We start from the raw sequence: 21,914 nt of genomic DNA, 5'->3' as shown, positions 1-21,914 counted from the left end.
TTTCTCCCAAAGCTATGAAGGCCCTTCCTAGCTCCCTTCTTCTCTGAGCTTTCCATCAAACAAGTCCTAGAGTCCACCATCCTTCGGAGCGCTCCCAAAGTCGCCGCGCCAAGATTTCCCCTTTAAGCCGCTCTTCCCCTTTAAGGGCTACGGCTTCTCCCATTACGCGAGCGTCGCAGACCTAAGGCCCCGCCCCTCCAAACAGCTTCCGCCTGGGCCGCGACTGCGGCGCGGCGGTCACTGCCACTTTAAGCCTGAGCCCCGCCCCTAGCCCCCCGCCCCCTTCTCTCCCCTCCCCCTCCAGCCCGCACCTGGTACCTCGGCTGGTCCTGTGGCTTTGCGCGAGGTGGTGAGCGCTGGGCCCCGAGGGAACGCGCGGACACCTTCCTGGTCTTCCCCCGCCCTTGCGGTGCCCTAGCGGGTCGCGGAGGTGGAGCTTGAGCTACGACCCGCGCCGCGGAGACGGGGTACTCGGAGCGCGGGAGGAGTGGGCCGGGACCAGCCGAGCGGCGGGGAGGGCCTCAGGTGACTTAGTGGGAGGGAATGGCCCGCAGCGGTGCTCGCGGGAAACTGGGGTTGTGGGGAATTGGGCTTACGGTCCCGCAGCTAGTCCCCTCTCCCTTTCCCGACTAATTCTCCCCTACAGCCCAGGTGCGGAATTGTCCCTGGGTTCCTTGGGGTCCACGCTCCTTCCTTGGGGGTCTCAGGCGCGCCTGAGACTGCAGTTGTGGAGGTCACTGGAGAGGCCCAGGCGGAGAGCGGTGGCTTTTGAGGGGGGCGGCAGGAGGGTACCAGCCTCCTGACTCCTGGCAGAGGTGGGGGCCACAGCAAAAGTTAGAGGGGTGGAGAGTGGCTGGCAGTCAGCAACCTAGGACGGACATCTGCCCACCTCCCCCAGATCCGGGCTGAGTTGTGGATTGTGGAAGGGTCTGGCTCTGGGACCTCAGTTCCGAATTTCTGTCCTTCAGAGATTGGGCGGTCACCATGGCAATGCGGGAGCTGGTGGAGGCGGAATGCGGGGGTGCCAACCCGCTCATGAAGCTGGCAGGGCACTTCACCCAGGACAAGGCCCTTCGGCAGGAGGGGTTAAGGCCTGGCCCCTGGCCCCCAGGAGCCCCAGCCTCCGAGGCGGTGAGTGTTCTTCTGGTGGAAACCCTGAGTGATGACTTGTAATGGAGGGTCCCCATGCCCACTTTGGGATAACTGCTTTCTCTGTAGTAATTGTAGTTATCAACTGATGAGTATTTCCTAAAGCTTATACTAAGTGTCTTTATATAGATGAAGGTAGTTATTTTATATATGAGGGAACTGAGACTGGGAGAAGTTTTGTGACTTGTCCAAGGTCACATAGGAGGAAGAGCTGGAACGTTAACCCAGGGTTAACTGGGTTGTGTGTATGTCATCTTCACCACGGTTCCATATTGTCTCCCTTTCTTTTGCTTTAGGTCTCTAAGCCTTTGGGGGTAGCCTCTGAAGATGAGGTAAATAAACATACCAGTCTGTTCTGCTGCATTTTCTGTTTGCCTGTTGTATTTTTACTTTCAACTTGGTTTACCTGTATTTCCATCTGTGAACTTCCCTGATAAAGTGAGATTTGCCTTAACTCTTCTGCTCGTTTTGGTTTTAAGTCGTCTTTGAGCATTTCCAAATCTATAGTTTGTTTCCTTTTTCCTCTTTCTCTCTTCTGACAGTTGGTGGCCGAATTCCTGCAGGACCAGAATGCACCACTTGTATCCCGTGCCCCTCAGACCTTCAAGATGGATGACCTCCTGGCAGAGATGCAGGAGATTGAGCAGTCAAACTTCCGCCAGGCACCCCAGAGAGGTGGGTCCAAGTCTAGTGCTGAGGCGATCACCATTTTCTGTGCAGATAGGGACAAGGGATTCCATATTTGGGTGCTGCTGCTATTGGGGAACTGGGGTGCAGAACGAGACCAAAGGAACAGTGTTTTGATGTGCACTCAGGGTTCCTTAGGCATGATAGACTGATGTGTATTTTTCTTAGTTAGCTCTCTCTCTCTTTCAAGCCCCTGGTGTGGCGGACTTGGCCTTGTCTGAGAACTGGGCCCAGGAGTTTCTTGCAGCTGGAGATGCTGTGGATGTAACTCAGGATTATAATGAGACTGACTGGTCCCAAGAATTCATCTCTGAAGTTACAGGTGAGGATTGTCATGGAAAATCTAAAATCGTTCCTATGGTACAATCAAAATTCTACACTGTTACCCTAATTTATTTTAGGATATAGAATAATTTCAAGCTGTTTATGAGTTTACTGGACTCTTGGCTCTTTTCCTTAGGGCACTGAACCTGATTTCTCTTAGGTGGTAATATGAAATTGAAACATATTAAACAGAGGACTGAGTTTGAACTGGATAAGAGATTTTGAAGAGAGAGGTACATATGAAGAGAGAGAGAACATGAGGAGTTAAGTTTTCTTCTTCGTTATCTGGAGCTTTATTACTGTAGTTTGGTGGAGAGGATCCACAGGGTGGATGGGTGACAGTGTTGCCCAGGAGGAGAGAACTGTTCAGCACTTCCTTTGGGATTTTGGCATCAAGTCATCTTGAACAGAGTTGGAGCCTTGGACGGTGGAATTGTGGCATTCAAAGGCCTGAAGGTTATACTTTTTTTTTTGTCTTTTTAGGGCCGTACCCGAGGCATATGGAGGTCCCCAGGCTAGGGGTCCAGTTGGAGCTGTAGCTGCTGGCCTACACCACAGCAACGCCAGATCCTTAACCCACCAAGCTAGGCCAGGGATTGAACCTGCGTCCTCATGGATGCTAGTCGGGTTCATTAACCATTGAGCCATGCCGGCAACTCTGATTTCTTGATGATAGTAATAAAAACTATTAATAAGAGTTAATGTTTACTTACCATGTTCTAGGCTTTGTGGTAATGCTTTAAATGCATTGTCTGTTTAATCACTCTGAGAGGTAGTTACTCATTTTATTCCTAGTGAACAGATGAACACTGAGGCTGAGAGGTTAAGTAATTTGCTTAAGGAGACACAGCTTTGCAAGTGGGTGGAGCTGGGATTTGACTCTGGGTTTGAATGAGTCTGCAGATTTACCTCTTATGCTATACCACCATGCCTGCAATTTAAGCTCTTCAGAGTCCCAGCCTATTTTTCTGAAGAGGGAAGTCTATACTCACTGCACTCCTTAGGATTGATTCTTCTCCCCCTAAGCCTGGGGGCAAGGGCATTCCCTTCAGCCTTGCTCTTCCTGATTGTTCTCAAAGAGAAGCATTGTTAGCCTGTTTCCAATTTAAGAATTCAAGAATAATGGGATCTTGGGTTGCTGATGTGGCATGGGTTTGATCCCTGGCCCAGGAACTTGTGGATGTGGCCAAAAAAGAAAAAAATAAAAGAAAAAAATAAAAGAAAAACAAGGGATACAAATGGAGAAAGTTGCAAAGATTCTAGCCTCTCAGGGTGTTCACTTCATCACAGTTCCTGAACTTTCCTGAGATGTTTAACTGGACCCAATTGGTTCCTCCTCCCCCCATCATTTTTATTCTCCTGGAGACAGAGCTTCTTCCACACACAAGAGAAAACCCCCCAACTCTTACAGCTGAAACTCACCTTTAATGAAAGCTGTTGGTCCTTTTTATTGTTTAAGTAGGAGTTTGAGAAAGAACAATAGGTGTTCATGTTTCTGCTCACTTTGTATTCTTAAACCAAGTTGAGCTTCACGGTAATGCAAGGCAGGTTTTATAGATAAGGAAACTGAGATTTGGAAGGTCTGGTATTGTTAAATCATTCATTTAACAGAGATGATATTCAGACTCATGTCTGTCTGATTCCAGGCTCCATACTTGGAATTATTACACTATCGTTGAGACTCTTCTCTGTGGATTTGCCTCAACTGGAAATCTGAGCTGTAACAAAGACCCTCTATCAGATCAAAACTCAGCTTTTCATACACACCGTAGGTTTAAGTGCTATCTCTTATCACAGAGAGACTTCTGTTATAATGTATGGGTAGCATTCATACTTGATAATAATAATAAAAAAAATCATGCCTATTTTAAGCATTGAGATTGATGAGACAATTGTTAAAATTACTTGCATACTTGGAGCTACCAAAATCTTCATTAACCTATAAATGAAAAACTACTTTAGAAAGACCTGTTGAACCTGTCTTACCTGTTAAATTCTCTTTGGGAGATCTCTCTCTGTTTTGTATGTTCTTTTGGAACTGTGGCTGCTTCACAGCGGCGGGGATGTGGAAAACTGGAAGGGAAAGTCAAGCTATGTGGGGTCTGCCTGCATAAAAACGTCCTATTGCAGTAGTGTATTGCTTTGCATGTAGTGGTCCTTCAGAATTTATTGAAGAAATGAATTGAGATCTGGGAGGAGCTAAAAGAAATACAGTTGTCCCTTGGTTGCCAACAGGGGCTTGATCCCAGGACCCTCATGGTTCCCAAAATCCTGATGTTCAAGTCCTTTGTATAAAATTGGATGATATTTGTGTGTAACCTACCTTCCCATATGCTTTAAAGCTCTAGATTAATTATAATATCTAGTACAATGTAATGCTATGTAAATACAATGTAAATGCTATGTGAATTTGCTTTTTGGAGCTTTCTGGAATCCCCAATATTTTCCATCCTTACTTGGTTGAATTGTGGGTGTGGAATGTCTGGATGCAGAGGGCCAACTGTAATTCATTTCCATTAGCCTCATAGCATTTATGGCTGATATTATTATACTAGTGGTATTGGTTGCCTGTTTGTGGAAAGTAGACTTCAAGTTGAAAGAAAGGTTATATTCTTTAAATCTTTATTATTTTTAAGTCCACATTGTTAGGATTCTAAGCTCTAGTTTAAAAGGAACCTTGAAACTTTGTTTTTCTCGTTTTAATGTTGTCTCTGGAAATAGAGTTTCACTGGAAGTTGCAAAGAAAATGTACGAAAAGGTCCTGTGTATCTTTCCCTCTGTTTTTACCAATGGTAACATTTTGCATTTGTTAGTTATGTACAATATCAAAATCAGAAAATTGCCATTGGTACAATCCACAGAGCTTATTGGGTTTCACCAGTTTTACATGCCCTTATTTGTGTATTTATAGTTTTGGTGTAGTTTTATCATATGTGTAGATTTATTTAAGTGCCACCACAATTGCATTATTACATTAACACATGAAGCTCATTTTTTCATTTGACATATTTCTCGATAGAATTCCACCCCCCTCCCCCCCCAAAAAACCCTTCTGGGCCACATAACTGTTCATCTTGTGATTGCTCAGCTCTAGGGAAGAAACACATCTTTAAGGGGGTCTTGCATTTAGATGGCCCCAGCTAATATGGTGTGTGAGGTTCACAGGATAATCATGAGCGGTAAACCTTCACTTTTACAGGAAAAGCAGGGGTCAGCAGTAGCAGGTGGTGATTGGCAGTGGATCTCCATTGGGTGACAGAGGAGGAGGCTGTGGAGTAAAAGGAATAACGATCTCATTGTGATGTCTTCTACTTTTGTATGGGTTTGCCATGAGCACACAGTAGTGATAATAGCAGCTAATATTTGTTACTCTGTGCTTTGCACAGGCACTATCTCATTTGATCTTCGTAAGAATCCCTGTGAAGTAGCTGTTCTTACCCCTATTTCATAGTAGGGAGATGGAATCTTAGAGGGCTAACTTGTTTGAAGATGCACCGTGACTGAGTGGTGGGGTTGGGATTTGAGAGCAGGCAGGCTGACGCTAGAACGTGTGTTCTTGACCACGGTGTGATTTTGCAGACCTGGAAACTTGGCGTGGTTGAAGGTAGGAAGTTCTGAGTTTTAGACCGTTGAGCTTGGGTAGATGTGCCTCAGTGAAATGAACACCAATTGAGAAACCACACGAGGTGAATGTTCTGAATCAGTTATTGGGTACAGTCTCCATGACCTAGGATCGTCCCTTCCCGCAGCAGGCCTCTGCTGCTTCAATCTCACTGGTATCCAAATGGATCTGCTTTTCTGTAGGAATTTCTCAAAAAATAGTGTGAACGCTGAGTGGTATTCCTCTGGTTATTTTATTCTGACTCCTTTGTTGGAGCAGCTTCCCGATGCCATAAACCCCTAAGTCTTGTGGCCCATATGGCCACATACCAAGTTTTAGCTATTTGAGGATGACCCACCTCTGGGATTTTTGTTCCCCTAAACTATGTCTTGTCTGTTTTTTTGTTCTGTTTTTTTTTTTTTTTTTTTTTTTGCTTTTTAGAGCCACACCTGAGGCATATGAAAGTTCCCTGGCTAGGGGGTCGAATTGGAACTGTAGCTGCCAGCCTATGCCACAGGCACAGGAACACAGGATCCTAGTTGGTCCTAGTTGTATCTGTGATCTACACCACAGCTCAGGGCAACGCTGGGTCCTTGACCCACTGAACGAGGCCAGGGATCAAACCTGCATCCTCATGGATACTAGTTGGTTCGTGACCTCTGAGCCACAATAGGAACTTCCCCCTTGTCTGTTTTAAAGTCCAGGTGCTTTGTGCTTTTTTGTTGGTTTTTGCCCTTGAGAGGGGCATTTCACAGAGATGGTGTTCTCAGTAATTTGCAGAGTGCTTGTGGCCAGAATTTGCTTTTGCAGAACACTGGTTGAGAGTAAGCAGTGACCGGAGAGTGAGGGGGAGGGGACTGGTTATTTTTCCAGAGATTGGGACAGAGGTATTCAGCATCTCCTTATTAGGTCTCCACGCTTGAGCCAACAGTCTAGTCGGGCAAAGGAAAGAGAAATATTGCCTATAAAAGCTAGCGAGGGAAATCTGGGTATAAAAGTTGAGAGTCCTTGAAGTGAAGAGACAGAGTCCAGGATCAGAAAAACCTGTCAAACTCTATCTTTGATTTATTAGTAATAAATCACTTCTTATTTTTAATTAGGTGAATTCAGTGAGTTGTGCTCTTTTTTTCCCCCCTCAGATTTTAACATTACTTTCTCAAATGTTGAGATCAGTTTGCTGAAATTATTCAGGCAGGGTCTCAGTTAAATGGAAAGAAAGTTCTGTTATATGTTAATACTGAGGAGGTAAACCTGTCTTCTTGGTGTTAAAAGCAGTGACAAATCTTCAGATTGGGGACAAAGACAGGATGATCATTTCAGTGTCTGATTTATAAGGACACGGGGACAGAGCAGAAGGAAGGAACACCTCAGGCCCCCTTCCCCTTTTTTGGCCCCGCCCACAGCATGCCAAAGTTCTGAGGCCGGGCTGGAACCCATGCCACAGCAGCAACAAGGCTGCTTAACCTTAATCTGCTGAGCCACTGGGGAACTCCCTCAGGATCTTTTAAACCCTTTAACTAATCCTCTCTTTGCTTTTTTTCCTGGCCCTAGAATAGTAAAGGGTAAAGTCCTGGAGGCAGAGGAAAGTTCGATATGTTTATTCTGGTGTTGCCCTTTGTCACTAGAGCTTCTAAGACAATTTTTAGAATTGGACTTAAAGACTTTGCTCTCAAAACCAGTCAGAAGTGATGGAAATCAGAATGGTGTTTATCCCAGGGGCTGGGGACCCACGGGAGCCCGCGAGGGAACTGTAAACGTTCCATGTCCTGATCTGGGTGGGGGTGACTTGAGTGTGTTCATAGGTGGAGGTTAATGAAGCAGCACACGTATGTTTGGTACACTTTCTGTACTTTCATGTTTGTATGTTACGTCTCAGTTAAAACATGAAAAAAAGATCCAGGAGTTCCCGTCGTGGTGCAGCAGAAATGAATCCGATTAGGAACCATGAAGTTGCAGGTTTGATCTCTGGCCTCGCACAGTGGGTTAAGGATCCAGTGTTGCCGTGAGCTGTGGTGTAGGTTGCAGACATGGCTCAGATCCTGCATTGCTGTGGCTGTAGTTGCTGGCAGCTACAGCTCTGATTGGACCTCTAGCCTGGGAACCTCCATATGCCGCAGTTGCAGCCTTGAAAAGACAAAATAAATAAATGAATAAATAAAAGATCCAGTAGGAAGAGTGGACCCATGTATTTTTAGTTCTAGCCCAGCAGTCTGCTTCTCATAGTCTCCTGGTAGGTATATTAAGCTGAAATAAGGGGCTCCTGTTGTTGGGAAGGTGTGAATTCTAGAGGGGAACAGACCAGAGGTTTGGTTAAGGAACAGGAGCTCCTGTGCTCTCCCTTGGCTCCTTGCCAGTCCCTTGCAGTCTCTTGAGTGAGATGGTGTCCCAGGGCCTGCTGTTTCTTAGGAAGGGCTCCTATACTTCAAGCAAAAGGGTTTCGTCTTTTTTTTTTCCTTGATTTCTTTATTTGGATAATTCAGTTGGAGATAGGCCTTCAATAAAAATATAAACTAAATATGAAATATTTAATCGTTAAAGTGGCTTAAATTTCTGAAAGATTAAATAGCAATTATGTATTTTTTTCTTTTTTTATTTGCTCAATGAATTTTATTACAATTATGGTTGTACAAGAATCATCACAACCAAATTTTATAGCATTTCCATCCCAAACATTCAGTGCATCCCCCCAACCGCCAACCTGTCTTATTTGGAAACCATATGTTTTTCAAAGTCCGTGAGTCAGTATTTGTTCTGCAAAGAAGTTCATTGTGTCCTTTTTTTTAGATTCCACATGTTGGTGATAGCATTTGATGTTGGCAAAGGGTTTGGTCCTTAACTCCTCTCCTGAGCCTCCTTATTTAGTCTCCTGTTCCCAACTCAGTAAACTTCTGCCCCGGGCCCCTTGAGAGTGGGTTAGGTATTGAAAATTTGGTAGTATTTTCTTTTTAAGATCGCACCCACAGCATTTGGAGGTTCCCAGGCTAGGGGTTGAATTGGAGCTACAGCTGCCAGCCTACACCAGAGCCACAGCAACACAGGATCCAAGCCGCGTCTGGGACCTATACCACAGCTTATGGCAACACCTGATCCTTAACACACTGAGTGAGGCCAGGGGTTGAACCCGTAACCTCATGGTTCCTAGTCGGATTTGTTTCTGCTGAGCCACAATGGGAACTCCAGGAGTATTTTCTTTTGACCCAGGGTCTCTAAGGGATTCAGTAGGATTTAATCCACTTTGACCTGGTCGATATTCTCCCTTTCCTGATCCCTCAGTGATTCCCCACCTCTCTGCTCCTTGCAGACCCCTTGTCTGTGTCCCCTGCCCGCTGGGCTGAGGAGTATCTGGAGCAGTCAGAGGAAAAGCTATGGCTGGGAGACGCCGAGGGAACAGCTGCCGCTGACCGCTGGTGAGTCCAGCCATGTTTGGATGGATGCCTGTGAAGGGGGTGTTGGACTGTCTGCCCAGCCTCCCCAACCTCCTCCATCCACCTTTCCAAACCAGCTTCATTTTTTACTTTAAGGTTTCCCCTTGTACTGTTACCCCAGATTAGTGTATGTCTTCACCATAATTGAGTCAAGAACCTTAACTGTCTTACCGAACGTTTGTAACTCTTATCTTACGCACCCTTGCTCCCTTTTTAACTGGGAGCCCGTTCCAGTCTGTTGGGAAACGGAGGGATAAAAGCCCGTGGCCAGTGCTCTGCCACTGCTTTGGTGTAAATTGGAGCATGTGAGTCCTCAAGCCCAGAGTGGAGTAGCGTCACCCCTTGGTTCCCTGATGAGAACTATGACTACCGTGGGCCTGGAGGAGGGAACAGCCTGGGGAGGTGGTGGCAGACTAACATGTGAAATGAGCATGTCCTACCTGTCCAGGTATGATGAGTATCGTCCTGAGGAGGACCTGCAGCAGGCAGCCAGTGACTTTGTGGCCAAGGTGGATGACCCCAAACTGGCCAACTCTGAGGTGAGCCACCTCCCGCTGCCGCTCTGCCCAGCAGAGCTGGTTTTAGAAGTCGGGAATCTTGCTTCCCTTCCCCTAGTTTCGTTTCAAAGGAAAGAGATGAGATCCTAGGTCCCCTCCTTCCTTCTGGAGAACAGAGACTTAGGACCCTGCCCCTTCCTTCTGGTATCCTCGCCTCATTTCCTGCCTACTAACCCTTTCCCTTTTCTGTGCCTTTTCAAGTCTTTAGAGGCAGAAATCCCTTTCTTTTTGCTTTCTGCTTTTTTCAGGGTCTTTAGCATATCTTGTCTGCAGCTAGAGCTGGTCAGGGGAAGGGGTAGGTGCAGGCTCCTCTGGGCATGGTTGAGAGGTCACACCCGGAAGCCTTTTTCAAGTGGCCTGTGTGTGTCTCTGTGCCCCAGTTCCTGAAATTCGTGCGGCAGATTGGCGAGGGGCAGGTGTCCCTGGAGTCCGGCGCAGGGTCGGGCCGAGCTCAGGCAGAGCAGTGGGCAGCAGAGTTTATTCAGCAGCAGGTAGGACATCGTCACCTCCCAGTCCCACCTCAGAGCTGGCTGGTGCCCCTGGCTGTGGGCTCAGTGTCCAGTGGTCCCAGATGGGGATGGGATTTTATCGCCGGCTCATTTTGGTAGCATCCATATCCTGAGTGGGTGGGAGAGAGATTCTGAGAGTGTTCTTCTCAGAGGTGCCCAGATTGGTGGTGATTAGTGGGTTTTTAGTTGGTATTTAGGGGATGGAAAGCGGGTGGTGCTATGACCATCGCCGTTCTTTGTCACAGGGTACATCAGATGCCTGGGTTGACCAGTTCACAAGACCAGTAAACACATCTGCTCTTGATATGGAGTTTGAACGAGCCAAGTCAGCTATAGAGGTGAGAGAGGTTAGTGGTGTAGACGGCCCAAGAGAAAACACTCCTTTGTAGAGAGTGGGTGTCTTAACGTCAGAGATAATGAACATTGTATTTCATAATGTCCCTGGCCAACTCTCTCAGACCTGCTTGGGGTGGGGTGCGTGCCTATCGAAAATGCAAATTCCTGGAGAGTTCCCATTTCGGCTGAGCAGGTTAAGAACCTGACTGGTATCCATGAGGATGCGGGTTTGATCCCTGGCCTCACTCAGTGGGTTAAGGATCGGGCGTTGCCGTGAGCTGTGGTGTAGGTTGCGGATGTGGCTTAGATCCTGTGTAGCTGTAGCTGTGGTGTAGGCCGGCAGTTGCAGCTCTGATTTTACCCTTAGCCTGGGAACTTCCATATGCCATGGGTGTGGCCCTAAAAAGATAGATAGATAGATTATAAATAAATAAATTAATTCCTGGGCATCACAGACTACTGAGTCATAATCTGTGGATAGGCCCTAGGAATCTGCATTTAAAAAAAGTTTTCAGCTGGCCTTAAGCACATTAAAATTAAAGAACTGCTGCCTGAGGAATCCCTGTTAGTGGAGCTGAGGGTGGGGTGGCGAGGTCATGATGGATCTTCCTTTCCTATCTGCCTTCCCTTCCTTACAGTCTGATGTCGATTTCTGGGACAAGTTGCAGGCAGAGTTGGAGGAGATGGCCAAGCGGGATGCTGAGGCCCACCCCTGGCTTTCTGACTATGACGACCTCACGTCTGCTTCCTATGATAAGGTGAGAACTGGTTTTGCAGATCGCGGGATTTCCGTGTTTTATTGTATCTCCTTTCGTCTTGAATTTGAAGGGTCCCCGAACCCCCTTCCATGAAAAGAAGCCTGAATTTGTTCCCGTGCCCCCACTCTCCTGCAGTTATTGAGAGTATGCTTTATTCTTGGGATATAAAGTTTAATCATAACAGGCTATCCTTGTCAAATAATAATAATAAATGATAACACCTAGAAAAGAGGTTTGCACATGATGCATTAAACGCACAGAGGAACGAGCTCTGCTTTCGAAGTTGGTTGACAGCATTTTAAGAAGATTGCTATCTCCTCTGGCAGCAAATGGTAGGTGGTTGACCATGTCTCTGCCCTCCACCTTAGTATCTGTTTATTTTTTGTTCGTTTGTTTTTGGCTACACCTGTGTGCGGCATGCGGAAGTTCACAGGCCAGGGATTGAACCTGCACCGCAGCAGCAACCTGAGCCACAGTAGTGACAATACCAGATCCTTAACTGCTAGGCCACCAGGGAACCCCTACAACTTTATTTTATTTTATTAAATTAAAAAAAAATTTTAAAGTATAGTTGATTTACAGTGTCATGTCAACCACAAGTGTATTTTATTTTATTATTTTTTTCCACATTTATTTATTTACTTATTTTTATTACTCAATGAATGTATCACATCTGTAGTTCACAAGTTGATTTTACATTCTGATCGCTTCCTGTAGGTATTGACCACTTGCCCCCAATTTAGGGTATTTTCAAGGAATTGTATTAAATAACTTAAATGTTAGGAAAATTTTCTAGCTATTGATGGTGAAGGGTGCTTGGATGTTGCATGTAGTATAACCTGTTGCCTTAGAAGCATATGTCATATTGGGATATCACTGTGAAGAAAACCACCTTAGGGTCGTAGGGTATTGGGGGATGTGGTTAGTAATTGAGCTGCTGACTTAAAGTCTGCTGTGGGAAGGAGAGAATTGCCTGGTTTTGAAAAGGGCAAAATAGGGACTGCGGAGGTCAGGACTGGTATCTTTTTCTCACTCAGACCTGGTTGGGGCTAGAGCCAGGGCCTGAGACGTAGGGCACGTTGCTGGAAGTGGCTCTTGCAGAGGTGGAGAAGACTAGTTCAGGCTGACTTAGAAAGGCTGGGATTTGAAAGCCAGTGAAAATCTTAGTATGAGGAAAAATGTGATTTCGTTTCTCATCCCTGAGAGCTGTCCTGTGGTATAGTAGAAAAGAGAGCTTGCTTTTTGGAATCCTGCCCTTTGGTTTTTGCCATATAATCAGAGTTTCTTCTGTAGAACTGTGATGAGGAAGGACTGAAGGAAGCCCCTGGAGATAAGGCTTTTCTTAATTTGGAATAAAAACTTGGAGTTCCCGTCGTGGCACAGTGGTTAACGAATCTGACTAGGAACCATGAGGTTGCGGGTTCGATCCCTGGCCTTGCTCAGTGGGTTAACAATCCGGCGTTGCCGTGAGCTGTGGTGGAGGTTGCAGATGCGGCTCGGACCCCGCGTTGCTGTGGCTCTGGCGTAGGCCTGAGGCTACAGCTCCGATTCGACCCCTAGCCTGGGAACCTCCATATGCCGAGGGAGCTGCCCAAGAAATAGCAAAAAGACAAAAACAAACAAACAAACAAACAAACAAAAACTTGATAAGTTGCACAGCCGTTTTGACTTATAAATGGCAAGATGTAAAGTTTAGATAAAAATGTCCATGTTTTTGATAAATACAGACGTAGCTCTAATTTTATGTGAGCAGCACCTCCTGTTAGCATTTTTTACTTCCGAATTAGTGACATGATAGGTGGAGTACATTCTTTAATTCAAAACTTAGAGACATAACTATGTTTCTAGATTTTTGAACCCTATTTTGATATCTTTGCTACCTCGGGATATTGCAATATTAGGAATAGAAACAGTTGCATTAATGTTCCACAGAAATGTGCTGTACTTTATTACTTGCTAATAATGAACAATTCAGATTTTATCTGGCTTTATGCTAACTATTATTGAATTATATGTCAGTTGTACTTTTTTTTCATATATATTTTTTGTCTTTTTGCCTTTTCTAGGGCCGCTCCCGCGGCATATGGAGGTTCCCAGGCTAGGGATCTAATCGGAGCTATAGCTGCCAGCCTACGCCAAAGCCACAGCAACGGCAGATCCGAGCCTTGTCTGCGACCTATGCCACAGCTCACGGCAACACCAGATCCTTAACCCACTGAGCGAGGCCAGGAACCGAACCCGAAACCTCATGGTTCCTAGTTGGATTTGTTAACCACTGAGCCACGACGGGAACTCCTCAATGTTCTATTTCTTATTGGTGGTCCTTAGATTTTCAAGACCATTACCTATAGCTCGAGCAGATACTGTATGCTGTTAGTGACAAGTTTCTATGATGGGACATACTCTACTTAGTCGTGATCCCGTTTTTGCAGTATGATCCTGTGAGATTTTTGAGCAGACCAACAATGGATCAGACCTAGTGGTTGGCTTAGATTAGGCTTTTTAGGATGCCACAGTGATCTCAAGCTTATCCTGCATACTGCATCTAGGTTCCTGTAGAGGACTTTGTTCTCATGTATGCAAATATTCTACTTTTGAAAAATTCCTCTCTGGGGGTTCCTCTTGTGATTCAGTAGGTTAAGAACCCAGCATAGTGTCTGTGAGGATGTGTGTTTGATCCTAGACCTTGCTTAGTGAGTTAAGGATCTGGTGTTGCTGCAAGCTGTGGTATGGGTTGCAGATGCCGCTCAGATCCGGCATTGCTGTGGCTGTGGCGTAGGCCAGCAGCTGCACTCTGATTCAACCCCTAGCCCGGGAACTTCTGTATGCCACAGGTGTGACCCTAAAAGGGAAAAAAAATTTCTTCTCTGATCAGCAGTTGATAAAACCTCAAGGAAGATAGATAACACAGACAGGAGGATACTTTGAGAACCCTGTGATTGCAGTGTGAGGGCATTGATTTGTTGCATTGTCTACTGAGGATAGATAATACCAATTTACAAGTAGTAGTTTAAGCTTTTTGTAAAGCTTTGGCAGATATTCTCATATGCTCTCATTAGCTCTAAGAGTTAGGAATTACTTTCATTAGGAAATTGTGTTATAGGTAAAAGTGGTCTGTTTCCTATGGGGTGGCTTAAAACCTGGAGTGATTTTGGATAGTCGTTGAGGGTGAACGCAGAAAGATTTATTTTGTTGAACTCTAATAGTCTAGGCTGGGGGTTGGCAAGCTGTGGCCCGCAGGTAGATCTGTCCTGCCACCTGTTTTTTATGGCCTGTGAGCTGAGAATGATTTTAACTTTTTTTTTTTTTGCTTTCTTTTAGGGCTACATCTGCAGCATATGGAGGTTCCCAGGCTAGGGATCTAATCGGAGCCACAGCTGCCAGCCACAGCCACAGCCACAGCCACAGCCACAGCAGATACGAGCCATGTCTTCTACCTACACCACAGCTGACGACAACGCCGGATCCTTAACCCACTGAGCAAGGCCAGGGATCAAACCTGCAATTTGTTAGTTCTAGTTGGATTCGTTTCTGCTGCGCCACAACGGGAACTCCAATTTTAACATTTTTATTTTTAATTTTTTGAATTTTAATTTTTTAAAATTACAGTTAATTTACAAGGCTGTGATAATTTCTGCTCTACAACAAAGTGATCCAGTCACACATATACACATATCCATTCTTTCTGATTCTTTTCCCACGTAGATTATCATGGAATACTGGGTAGAATTCTCTGTGCTGTACAGTAGGTCCCTGTTGGCCAGTTGTTTCATGTACTCATTGTGCACATGCCAATCCCAGACCCCCAGTCTGTCCCTTCCAACCCCCCAGATTTTAACATTTTTAGATGGTTGAAAAAACAAAGTAATAATTTGTGAAATTAAATTACATAAAATTCAAACTTCAGTGTCCATAAATAAAGTTGTATTAGAATACAGCTTTTCACATTTGCATATTGTCTGTGGCTGCTTTTTCACTGCACAGGTGGAGAAAAGAAGCTGTGACAAAATATTTATCCTCTGCCCTTTACAGAAAAGGCTTGCTCTCCTTGGTTTAGGGCCCTTTTCAGTCTTGTTTTCATATTGTATGGAGATGTCACAGCATGAGTACACTTTTTATACATTTATCTCAAATCCATTTCCTATTATGTCTCACTTAGTAAATCTCCATTATAATTACTTAATTTTTATTTGTCACAAATAATTTGCATCTGATGACTTATAATGGTTTAGAACTTTGCTGGCAACATTTGAGCATTTCTGGTTCTTGAGCACTTTCATAATGAGAGTGCAGAAGGGTCTCACTCATGTCTTTATTTTATATTGTTTCATTCTGATTTGTCCGTAGCTACGTTTAGAAAGGGCCCTGCCTTGTATTTTGCATTGTTTTCATTCTGGTATATTGTTTTGTGGTGGTGACCATTACTCTCCAAAAAGGAGCATTTTACTCGCTTGTCCCAGGTCCCACGCTTCCCAGGGACCCATTTTACCTCAACCCCTCTCTGCCTTTGTGGACCATCTAGGGACAGAACTTTGTACACAGCATCACAACTCTTCCCTCAAACGAGGAGGCCTCAGCTAGAAGAAGACAGTCTTTCTGAAGCAACTTCCACCCTTAGGATTTGGGCGTCTAGCTTTCATTTACAGTCAGATACAGATTAATATTAGTAACTTTGGAGAATGAAATTGGGGAATAAATTACATTTTTCAGCATGCTTGAGCACATGCCCTCCAGTCAGTGCACACGACTCTGAGCTGGATAAGAGTTGGATTTGAATGGCAGGGCCTCTGACTCCAAGGTGCATTTTCTTTCTACATTATCACACTGTTGCAGGATAATAAGAATTGCCCTTTGAATAGCTGAAGAGAGCTTATCTCATTATAGGCAGATCCTGTTAAGAAATGTGCTCTGTCCAATGATGAAAAGTCAAGGAAGTGGAAATATAGGCCCATAAAGGCTTCCTAAAATGAGCTTAATCCCAGCATAGATCAGAGGTTGCCTGGCTTTCTAGTTACTGTGAGCAGGGGTAGCAGTCTGAGCACAATGCGTGTGGAATGACTTAACTGTGGTCGTAGGTGATCTCCTTTATGATACGGAGAATTTGCCAGCATTTCTCCAGATGAAATGCCTCCACCTTCTTCTCTACTTCTTTCTTGGTTGTCATCTCCCAGTTCTGCTGTCCCATCATGACTCCCTCTTTGATGGGGTCTCACTTGGCTTCTCTTCCTTGTAGGGGTACCACTTTGAGGAGGAGAACCCCCTGCGTGACCACCCCCAGGCTTTTGAGGAAGGGCTGCGGCGACTTCGGGAGGGGGACCTGCCGAATGCTGTGCTGCTCTTCGAGGCAGCTGTGCAGCAGGACCCTAAGCACATGGAAGTGAGCACTTCACTATGCTGACCTCCAGTTTTGAGGGAGCCCCTAAGGGTAGTGCGGATGAATTAGGGCCTGGGTGAGGGCCTGGGATGGGGGTATGAGAGTGGCATGGTGGCTGGAGGGAGCCGGAGGAAGGGACGGTGTGGAGGTGCATACGAGGTGCTGGAATCTGTCCACTTCTCTCTAGGCTTGGCAGTATCTGGGGACAACCCAGGCGGAGAATGAGCAAGAACTCTTAGCCATCAGCGCGCTGCGGAAGTGAGTGCACTGAGAGGTGGGGTGAGGTGGTTCCGGGGCTCTGCAGATAGCGTGTAGAGTGACAGATCCTGTCTTTTTTTTTGTCTTTTGAGGGCCGCATCCACGGCAAATGGAGGTTCCCAGGCTAGGGGTCGAATCGGAGTTGCAGCTGCTGGCCACGGCCACAGCAACGCTGGATCCTTAACCCACTGAGCAAGGTCAGGGATTGAACCCACAACATCATGGTCCCTAGTCGGGTTCATTAACCACTGAGCCATGACAGGAACTCCAGGTCCTGGTTTCCTTCTGGTCACTAACAAGAGTTTTCTCATGACGAAACTAAGGTTTGAAGTAAGTTTGGAGGTAACTGGTTCCATTCTTTCATCAGCTTTTGGTTTTGTTTGTGGGACCCCAGTTGGTTCCTAAGATTTTCCCTCTTTCGGATTTGTAACTTTATTAATAACCCACCTATAGAGTATTCCTCTAGATCTTCATTCAGGGAGTTGGCAGATAAGGCCAGCATAACTGCATTCAGAAGCTGGGCTTGGATCCCAGATTGCTGATGGTCCGGTGTCACTACAGAGACCAGCCCTGCCCATCTCGTTCAAAAGGTGCCTGGAGCTAAAGCCCGATAACCGGACGGCACTGATGGCGCTAGCTGTGAGCTTCACCAACGAGTCCCTGCAGCGACAGGCCTGTGAGACCCTGCGAGACTGGCTGCGCTACACACCGGCCTATGCCCACCTGGTGGTGCCTGCGGAGGAAGGGGCCGGTGGGGCAGGGCCGGGCCACAGCAAGCGCATCCTGGGGTCTCTGTTGCCTGAGTGAGTGTGAAGAGTCCTGGGATGATGAGTAGTAACCCATGTAGCAGGAGGCCCTTGACTGTGGAAGTCTGGGTGGATTGAGGCTCAGGGTCTTAGAGAGGAAAGGGAGACTCAGGGTTGGAAGGTGGAGGGGTGCAGACCCAGACTGAAGCATCTTGGGGATATGATGGGTTGATTAAGGAATATAGACATATTCATCCACCTGGTTTTTTGTGCGTTTTTTCTTGGTACCCAGCTCCCTGTTTCTCGAAGTGAAGGAGCTCTTCCTGGCAGCTGTGCGCCTGGACCCTACATCCATTGACCCTGATGTGCAGTGTGGCTTGGGGGTCCTCTTCAACCTGAGTGGGGAGTATGACAAGGCAGTGGACTGTTTCACAGCCGCCCTTAGCGTTCGTCCCAATGTGAGCCTCGGGGGAGGAAGGGAAATGGGATGTGGCTCTGCTGTGTGGAGGAATCATTTGACGTGCCCTTTGGAGTCATGGGACATTTCACCCCAGGGTTCCTTGTCCTGATTGCCTCAGGAGAATTGGGAACAGGAAGCTGGGATTCCAGGGTCAGCTGGACCTAGGGGAGTCTGCCGGGGTGGGTGAGAGTGATTACATCGTGGTTACACAGTGATTTGTTGAGGCAGGAGTGTGATGGTAACGTCCATTAGATAAACAGAGGGAATGGGGAGAGCTGGCAGAATGTGCTCTGGGCGGCTCACATTCCTGACCCTGGCCATGCCTATCCTAGGACTACTTGCTGTGGAATAAGCTGGGGGCCACCCTGGCCAACGGAAACCAGAGTGAAGAAGCAGTAGCTGCGTACCGTCGGGCCCTCGAGCTCCAGCCTGGCTACATACGGTCCCGCTACAACCTGGGCATCAGCTGCATCAACCTCGGGGCCCACCGGTGAGAGAATCTGCTGAGGAATGAGCTCCCCTTTCTCCCTGCCTTTGGTCCTGATGCCTCATTCTCTCTCTCTCTCTCTTTTTTTTTTTTTGGCATTTTAAGGCTGCACCTGCAGCATAAGGAAGTTCCCAGGCTAGGGGTCATAGCAACCCAGGATCTGAGCTGCATCTGCAAGCTACACCACAGCTCACGGCAATGCCAGATCCTTTACCCACTGAGTGAGGCCAGGGATCGAACCTGCCTCCTCAGGGATACTAGTTGGATTCGTTTCTCCTGAGCCACAGAAGGAAGTCCCTGGTGCCTCATTCTTTGATCCTGTTATTTGACTGGCCAGCCCCAGCTTGCATTCCCCCCATGCCCACCAACCCATCTCCTTCCACTGGTGTCCTGCTCAGCAGCTCTCATTCTGCTTCCTTGCAGGGAGGCTGTGGAACACTTTTTGGAAGCTTTGAACATGCAGAGGAAAAGCCGGGGCCCTCGGGGCGAAGGGGGTGCCATGTCAGAGAACATTTGGAGCACCCTGCGTCTGGCCCTGTCTATGTTAGGCCAGAGTGACGCCTATGGGGCGGCTGATGCCCGGGATCTGTCCACCCTCCTAGCTATGTTTGGCCTGCCCCAGTGACAGTGGGATGGGCTGCCCTGTGAGTGTCTGCCCGGAGGGGTCCCCGCTCTGGATGTGATTCCCTCTCCCCAAATGGGCCTGCCAAGGGGGTGGGCTGATGACCACAAGCGGTACAGCCTCTCAGGAGCTGCCTCACTGTAGGGTGGGTGGTCTGTGTTCTTGCTCCTACATGATTGTGGGAGAAAGCGCTGTGTTGTCTTGGAGTCCCTTGGTGATTCAAGGGCTGAACCATCCAGCTCCAGATCTCTCTGCTCATCATGCCCTTTCTTGGTGCTGCTTTCTGGGTGGGACCCGAAGATAGAGGGTAACTGTTGTCATCAGCTGCCACTTCTGGTCGGGTCTGCCGCATTTGTAACATCTGTCCTTTCCCCTGCTTTTACTGGGAACTGAGAATGGTACAGCCTCCTTGGGTGGTGGTGTGTGGCAGGTTCTCCCGAGCGCCTGTGTGATGACTGTGTTGAGGGTGGGATGTGTTAGGAGGGGGCCTGTTTAAGTGTTGACTTGGCTCAGCAGAGTTGAGTTTTTAGGGGTGCTCGGAATTCTTTCTGTCTGTCTTGGCCTCCCCTGGCTGTGGCTCGGACTCCCAGGTTGGGCTGCGTGCATTAATGCTGGTGTTGTGACCTAGGGGTCCTCGGGAGCTGCTGGGGTCTTTCGCTGCAGAGTGTGGGGTGTGGGATCGAGGAGGACTATTGTGGGATGGGCCTCGAGGGGACCAGACAGGTTCAGGTCAAGGGCTGTGGCCTGGAGCCCATGGTGGGAGGACAGAGCATGGGGGTCAAGGAGTGTTGTGAGTGCAGTGACCCACTCCGATTAGACACCTGTGAGGATGGTTTGAGCCAGCTCCTCTGGAAAGTGGGTTCAGGAAATTGCCATCCCGCCAAACTCCTAGCAGAGAGGTGACTCAGTGTTACCTTGAGTCTTTGCTGTACTTCTTGGAATGTTTCTTGGGAAGAGGGTCGAAAAGTCCCCTTCCCCCATATCACCTTCACACAGTGCAGGCTCGGGGAGATGAGGGAGCAGCTTGGATCCTGCTGGGGAGATGCCCTAACCCCAAAAATGACTGATGTGGCCGAGGAGCCTTTTGCCTTGTTTTCAGTAGCTAATGACCAGAGAGGTTTTTTTTTTTTAAACTACCGTGGTCCCAAGGTTCCATCCTGAAATTTATTTTTCTTTGTATGAATGTGTAAATGATTTAAAAAATAAAACTGTGAAATATTTGTATGAAGAATAAATGGAACTGACATGGGTGTGAGTTCTGCTACTGGGGGTGAGGTTGGGGTGGTGGGAGGGGGGTTGCTGTTTGGAGGTTGGCGTTCAACAGTTTTCTCTCTTTATCTTTCAAATTCCCATTGGTACGTTGATCACCCATCTATCTACCCAGCAATTACTCAGCACCTAATATATGGAAGGTACATAAATAAGTTGGTCAAGGTCCCTGTGTTCATGGAGCTGATGGTTTAGCAGGAGAGACAGATGTTTAACAATCATGCATTTTCACTTCTATACAGGAGAAATATGAGGTACTGTGTGATTGGTATTTTTATTATGAATTATTACATGGAAGGATTTTAATAATTTTTTCATTGCTTAGGGCTTCTAAAAGTTTTCATCTGCCTCTACCTGGTTTTATCAGGAACTATATCAAAAGCCATATCAAGATAGGTCTCTATCCTGGGAACATTTTAAAAAATATAAACAAATATTTATATTTGGAGATAAATGTCCATGGCTGTGTTAGGATTTAAAAATGTCTGGAAGAGCTGCTGGCCTACACCACAGCCACAGCAATGCCAGATCCAAGCGATGTCTGTGACCTACACCATAGCTCACAGCAACACCCAATCCTCAATCCACTTAGCAAGGCCAGGGATCGAACCCGCATCCTCATGGATACTAGTCAGGTTTGTAACTCACAGAGCCACAACCGCAACTCCCAAGAACAGACTTGCGGTTGCCAAGGGGGAGAGGGGAAGAAGTGGGAAGGACCAACAGTTTGGGGTTAGTAGATGCAAACTGTTACATTTCGAACGGCTAAGCAATGAGGTCCTGTTGTACAGCACCGGGATATATCCAGTCTCTTGAGATAGAACATAATGAAGATAATATAAGAAACGGTATGTGTATGTCTATGTATGACTGGGTCACTGCTGTACAGCAGACATTTGGCATAACATAAATCAACTATGCTTTAATAAAAAAGGGAAAAAATTTTTATAAAGCAAGTGAAAATGAAGATGAATATATCACCAATTTAAAGTCTGAAAGAGAACTGATTCAATAAACTATCCAGGCAGTGAAATATTATTTAGCCTTTTAATGGTATTTGTGGACCAGTTTCCAACGACAAAAATGCTAATATAATGAGAAAGAAAGGCTTAGCAAACTTTACAGGTGATCTCAAGAAGAAAATGCATTGAAAAAAGAATAAGGAAATTCCCAGTATGCTAAACATGTCAAAATTATGATTCCCCTCCCCTGCTTTGTCACACTTTTCTGCAGTTTATAACTTTTCTTTGTGTGTAATACTTTAATAGAAAAGAAAGTACAAAAATTAAAAAAATAAAAAAAAAATAAAAAAAGGAGTTCCCATCGTGGCACAGTGGTTAACGAATCCGACT

The 21,914-nt window shown here is 46.4% G+C and overlaps 1 protein-coding gene across 10 annotated transcripts; it reads left to right on the top strand.

Annotated features, from left to right (window-relative positions):
• Positions 1–203: 203 nt before the first annotated feature.
• Positions 204–20,548, top strand: PEX5 (peroxisomal biogenesis factor 5). Of its 10 annotated transcripts, none has more exons than XM_047787633.1 (16): positions 204–349; positions 969–1,131; positions 1,446–1,481; positions 1,692–1,824; positions 2,027–2,158; positions 9,063–9,168; positions 9,635–9,725; positions 10,124–10,234; positions 10,498–10,599; positions 11,227–11,346; positions 16,580–16,723; positions 16,908–16,978; positions 17,569–17,781; positions 18,017–18,182; positions 18,517–18,674; positions 19,095–20,548. In XM_047787633.1, the coding sequence occupies exons 2-16, from the start codon at positions 985–987 to the stop codon at positions 19,294–19,296; spliced, it is 1,932 nt and encodes a 643-aa protein (XP_047643589.1). In that variant the 5' UTR covers positions 204–349; positions 969–984; the 3' UTR covers positions 19,297–20,548. The 10 variants fall into 10 exon arrangements, with proteins under 10 accessions (XP_047643589.1, XP_047643588.1, XP_047643594.1 ...); XM_047787632.1 differs by having other exon boundaries at positions 272–467; XM_047787638.1 differs by having other exon boundaries at positions 272–525; positions 10,498–10,590; positions 11,251–11,346.
• The last annotated feature ends 1,366 nt before the right edge of the window (positions 20,549–21,914 follow it).

Source organism: Phacochoerus africanus, chromosome 7, assembly GCF_016906955.1.
Source record: "Phacochoerus africanus isolate WHEZ1 chromosome 7, ROS_Pafr_v1, whole genome shotgun sequence".
Taxonomy (NCBI): Eukaryota; Metazoa; Chordata; class Mammalia; order Artiodactyla; family Suidae; genus Phacochoerus; species Phacochoerus africanus.
Note: the sequence above shows the minus strand (reverse complement) of the source record. Positions and strands in the feature narration are given on the sequence as shown.

Excerpts from the sequence above, each read along its gene's own strand:
- PEX5 (XM_047787633.1), top strand. The coding sequence starts at position 985 with ATGGCAATGCGGGAGCTGGTGGAGGCGGAATGCGGGGGTGCCAACCCG. Across the intron at positions 10,600-11,226 it reads CAGCTATAGAGGTGAGAGAG|TCTGATGTCGATTTCTGGGA; the intron begins GTTAGTGGTGTA and ends CCTTCCTTACAG. Across the intron at positions 18,675-19,094 it reads ATCAACCTCGGGGCCCACCG|GGAGGCTGTGGAACACTTTT; the intron begins GTGAGAGAATCT and ends GCTTCCTTGCAG.